This window comes from Jaculus jaculus, chromosome 1 (assembly GCF_020740685.1).
Source record: "Jaculus jaculus isolate mJacJac1 chromosome 1, mJacJac1.mat.Y.cur, whole genome shotgun sequence".
Lineage (NCBI taxonomy): Eukaryota > Metazoa > Chordata > Mammalia > Rodentia > Dipodidae > Jaculus > Jaculus jaculus.
In genome coordinates this window covers 249657078-249662592 of record NC_059102.1, presented here as the reverse complement: position 1 = coordinate 249662592, position 5515 = coordinate 249657078, and the positions used below count along the sequence as shown (strand labels likewise).

At 43.3% G+C, this 5515-nt stretch overlaps 1 protein-coding gene across 1 annotated transcript; it reads right to left on the bottom strand.

The window, feature by feature from the left end:
- Positions 1-1299: 1299 nt before the first annotated feature.
- On the bottom strand, positions 1300-1692 carry LOC101597036 (60S ribosomal protein L30-like). The gene has a single exon (XM_045141570.1). The coding sequence runs from the start codon at positions 1690-1692 to the stop codon at positions 1345-1347; it is 348 nt and encodes a 115-aa protein (XP_044997505.1). The 3' UTR covers positions 1300-1344.
- Positions 1693-5515: the final 3823 nt, after the last annotated feature.

Below are 5515 nucleotides of genomic sequence, written 5' to 3'. Positions count from 1 at the left end.
CATGCAAACATGTCCTTATACACACACACATAGACACATACAGTCACACACATGCCAAAAAACCCAGTTGACTGAATATATAAAAAAAGATTTCCAAATAGATAGCTACCTGTGATGCTTAATCTTGATTGTCAACAACTGAATTGTATTGAAAAATGTTTAGGGTGTTAGTGAAGGACAATGTCTGTGATTGTCTGTGATAGAACTTCCAGAAATACATGGGTCTTGAAGGCTCTGATCTACCCAGTGGATTAATTCTTCCATGGAATCATAATATGATGACATTATTAAGAGGTGATATATAGTGGAAGGTAGGGCCTACCTGGAGGAAGTAGATCACTGGAAACATGTTCTAGGGAGCAATATCCTGCCCTGACCTTCTCTGTTTTCTATCTGCCAGTATGTGAAAAGCCTCTTTCACCATAGCATCCCACTGTCATGAAGTCCTAATTAAGTGCATGGGTCCAAGGACCCAGATGTATCACAACCTGTAGATCACATTTACAACCCCAACCCACCATGTCACACTATAGAATAAGACTTTTCTTGAGACAAGCCCAATAGACTGGCCTTTTTTGAAATGAGAGAGATTGAGAGAGAGAGAGAGAGAGAGAGAGAGAGAGAGAGAGAGAGAGAGAAAGGAAGGAAGGAAGGAAGGAAGGAAGGAAGGAAGGAAGGAAGGAAGGAAGGAAGGAAGGAAGAAAGGAAGAAAGGAAGAAAGAAGGAAAGAAGGAAAGAAAGAACTGGCACACCAGGGCCTCTGGCCACTGCAATCGAACTCCAGACACGTGCATCACCTTGTGCACACATGAAATCTTGAGCACTTGTGAAACTTTGTGCATCGGCCTTACGTGGGACCTGGAGAGTGAAAACTGGGTCCTTATGCTTCTCAGGCAGGCACCTGAATCTCTAAGCCATCTCTCCAGACCTAGTATTATATTATATCAGGAATTTTATTTCTGAGCATTTACTTATGCCATTTCCTCAAGATCTAACACTAGCGTACCACTTAGGCTATATCTACTGTAGGTTCAAATCCAGCCCATGTCCCAAATCTCCCAGATCTAAGACAATGCTGGGCCCAGAAATGTCATTCTACCACCAGCGCAACTTTAGCTGAGTGCTTTTCACAGCAATCCAACGCACTCAGCTCCACCATAGTAACCCTCCCTCATTCTTTAAACTCCATCTCCATTGTCCCTTCCCTGAGATGTCTTCCTAAAATATCAAATACCTTGAATGTTTACTAAGTGTACCTCTACCTCAATGAGTTTCTTATAGACATGAAAAAAAAAAAAAAAAACAAGCTCTGGCAAGTTTTATTAAAGAAAAATTTTATATAGTTTACTTTTCACCAGCCTGCTCTGGCATGCTTCTAATAATGTCAGAATCACCTGGATCAATGATAGACAGTGTGCATACTCTGTAGTATTTCCCATATGCTGTGCCCAATTCAATATTATTGCCACTATAGTGATGGACACCAGTTTTGGCCAACATAGCATAGTATTCTATCTCCGATTTCCTCAACGCTGGGCAGTTGTTGGCGAGGATGACCAATTTCGCTTTGCCCTGTCTGTTCATCTTCAGCATCTGCTTTGTACCCCAGCACGTATTTTCCCTCTGCATAATGAACTGAAGCCTTGAGTTGATGGACTCCAGGGGCTTTTTCATCTTCTTTGCGGCCACCATCTTCCTGCCTTAGGTGCGGGACGGGACCCAACCAAGAGCAGCTGCCAAGATGGCTGGGGAGTGAGAAAGTCTTATAGACTTTTGACATCTAGACATCTTACTAGCCTGGGATTCCTGTCTAGATGTTTTTTTTTTCCCCAGCTTCTAATTCACACTTTGTGAAAGATGGGAGAAGAATCCATGAATGTCTGGTTTGGTGTTCTTAATCTTGCAGGCAACTAAATACATTGGGACATCAAAGATTCTTACCAAAAATATTAGCCAGAGATGGTTTGCAGATTGGGGACTTAATGACAATAGGAGACAGCTTCTGGGTAATGGACTCTTAGTTATGGAAATGAAGAGGGGAACCTCTCAGGAGTGGGAAGAGTACATACTGCTCACCCCCCAGGATAGACAGGCAAACTGAGACAGGAAACATTGCACATGGGGCCCAGGATGCAGAAAGCTCAAGGGCCACCCAGTTTGCCAGGGTCTACCTTAATGTAAAGGAGAGGGGCCTACTAGGAAAATTGGCTAGAAGCAGCTTAGCAACCCTGGAGATACAGAGATGGCTTCTAGTAAGCATGAAGCCTGAAACAAGCCAGCTTGAGCACATCTAGTGCTGAGCATTAGAAATCCTGACTGGCTCTGCATAAGCCCCACTCATACCAGAGCTGTGCCCAGTTGGGCACTGCCTTACATCACCACCTCACCAGAAAGGGTTGTTTAGGGTCCTAGTTCTCACTGGTGAGGTTTGTTCAAATCCTGATCTTGTCTTTACTCCTTCTGTGACACAGGCAAATGGCTCATTCATTTCTCTTCATTTGTTTACTTACCTATAAAAATAATGGTTCTGTAGGGGGAGGGCAATCGCCTGACAAGATTCCCAAAGTCACTCCCAACAATCACTTCACCCTTGCCTCCACTATGGGCACCCCACCTACCCATCTGGATTCCTGGGACTCAAGTGAATTACAGGAACTTGGATAGGCAGAAGCAAGAAGTAGTATGTATTTTCCAAAATGAGTTTGGTGGAATGCAGTTTCTATGGGTACTTAAAAGAATTACAGATAGAGTTCATGAAAGTTTGCCCAACTCCACATAACCTTTAGTAAGCAAACAGATGCCATAGGCAAGTTGATTGTGAATCTCTAGGCATAGAAGACTAGGAAGTCACCATGTTACAGCCTCATCAGAGCATGGATCCTTTCTTTCCACCTACCAAAGCTCTAGGACTGAGGGGAATGTTGAACACACCTTCAAAAATCCTGGTATAGCAGAAACCAGAACTAAATACAAGCCAAATCCTGTACTGCCATTTATTTATGTTAACATGGATAAAAATGCAAATGTTAATCATATCTAATCTGTGGTAATCTTCTTTTTATTTTCAAAAATTTCTATAGTAAGCATTTTAATAACCACTTTTTAAATTTATGAGTAACATGTTTACACTATAAAGTGAAAATTCAAAACCTCTTCACAAACCCCTAGGCCCTCATCTTAAAAAGAAAAATCACATTTGCTTTGCATAAACTTTGAGAATTTCCATGTGAGTGTGTTCATTTTTTTAAAGAAAAATAACTGAGATTTATTTAAAAATTATGGTTTCAATGACCACCAGCTCTGGTGGTTGCTATGAAGTTGGTAAAAGTGGCTCTGCACATTAACAGCCCAGCACATAGCTTGGCCCGTGGAGAGTATCCCATAAATATTGGTTAAAATTAGCCTCTTGCTTTGGGATTGGCAAGCTCATGCAGGGGCCCTGTGCCAGTTGCTTCCAGAGCTGATGACTTCCAGAAGTTGCTGCTCTGTGCAAATTCAAAAAGAAATTTACACCTTCCTGGCTCCTTGGAGCCTCTAAAGGCAAACAACTCGGGGGAATGGGGAATGTGTGTCCCTCCCTTCCAAAGGGCCTGAAGGATCCCAAGGGGTCTCTTTGCCTGTCAAGGGCCAATGAGCATTCCTTATGGGGCACCAAGAGAAATCTCTGTGCAGGGGAGTGCACATTAATGCAGGAATAAGAGGAGGATGGGGTCTGCACAACCCTGCAGGCAGAGTTCGCTGTTCTCTCATCCAGTTCTCTCTAAGCCCTTTTCCAGCCAAGCTCAGAAAGCTCCTCATGGATTTCCATCATGGTCAAATTACTCATGTACAAAAAATGCTGCTGCAGATGGGTAAGTCCCTAGAAAACCATGCCAGGGACTCTTTAGGGCAGACCCTGAGACTTGGCATAACAAAGCCCTGATTACTGCAGCACTGAGGGGTGTTGGGTTTGCCAGAGGCCGGCTTTTAATGAACTTCTCCATCCAAAGTTGGCCCAGAGAATGCGAGTTGGATTTTGCCAATCAATTGGAATTGATTACTTCTCGAAATTTGGGCCTCAGCTTGCAGGAAACACATATAAACACACCCAGCGTTTGGAATTAGTTTGATTTCTTTGAGAAAAAGGAGATCCTTGCAGCCAGAGATCATGATAGATCAGCCTTCTTCAGATTCCCAGAACACTCACAAGGTGGAAGTGGTGTTTCTGAAGGGAGCTGAGGTGGGTGAAGAAACTATAAGCAGTCCCAAAGCTCCAATCATGTCTGAATGCCTTTCTTTCATTTTTTTATTCCATCCTTCTACTCATCTTTCCATGCCCTATCAGAGCTCAGGGCCTACTATAAGCTGAGGGTGTAATTCAGTGGTAGAGCCCTTTTCTTGCATGTGGTTTGATCTCCAACCCTGAAATAAGAAAATGGACAAATAAGTAAATTTGAGTAAATAACTCCTAACGACAGTTGTTTATAGTTAAAAGTTAGGCTCTAGGATGTCAAAGATAAAATGACCCCTGTTCCGTGAAAGGAGTTACCATGACAGCTGGTGAGCAAGGTCCCCTGGAAGGATAGAAAAGGATCAACAGGCACTTTGGAGGCATGCTCAAAGCTGGCAAAGTCCTCAGATATGAAGGTGTGTTTTCTTGGGGAAGCAAGGTAGGGGAGAAATGTTCTCTTTGACTTCTCCACATATCCCAGAACACAGGCACCCATTCTTTTGAGATGGGGTTTTGCTTTACCCTCAGAGTAGCCTCAAGCACGCAGTGATCCTCCTACCCCTGCCTCCCAAGTGCTGGGATTTAAGACATGAGCTACCATGCCTGGCTAATTTTTCTTTCTTTCTTTCTTTCTTTTTTTTTTTTTTTTTTTTTTGAGGTGAGGAATGTCCACCAGTTTTCAATTTTTTTTTTTTAAACCAAGAAAATCTAACACTTTGAGAGGTCATCAGCTCACAGAAGCCTATGGCTTGGTACCTTTCTCTGACCCAGACCCACAGTGTCCTTCACATCTCCATCAGAGCCCACACTTCTCAGCATCATCAACAGTTGTCTGACTTGTCCTGGGGAATAGAAACACTGTTGAAAGGAGCCATGCTCCGCTGATTCTTCTCAGCTTGGGCTTTGGATAGCACACAATGCAATGCTAGGTACACAGCATGTGCTAGACAAATGTTCCCCTAATGTAGGGTGAGGGGATTGACGACATGACAAAGGGATGCCTTTGGAACAGAATATGATGACAATACAAGAAAAAATAGCATCCATTGAGGACCCACAGTGGAGGTTGCTCTCTAAGGCTCTCACATACATTATGAAACATGGCAGGATAGCACAAGCCAAGTTCCCTGGGACAGAAGGCTATATGCTAAAGGAGGTGTGCTGGTCAAAAAGCAGAGCTGGGGACCAACCCATATCTAAATTTTTGCCCCTTAGCTTTCTCCATTTTAAAATGCCAAGCCCTCATCTTGTGGGTAAAGAGGATATCACCTGGTTGAGGCAGTGTTTGGGGAAAAAATGGCCAAG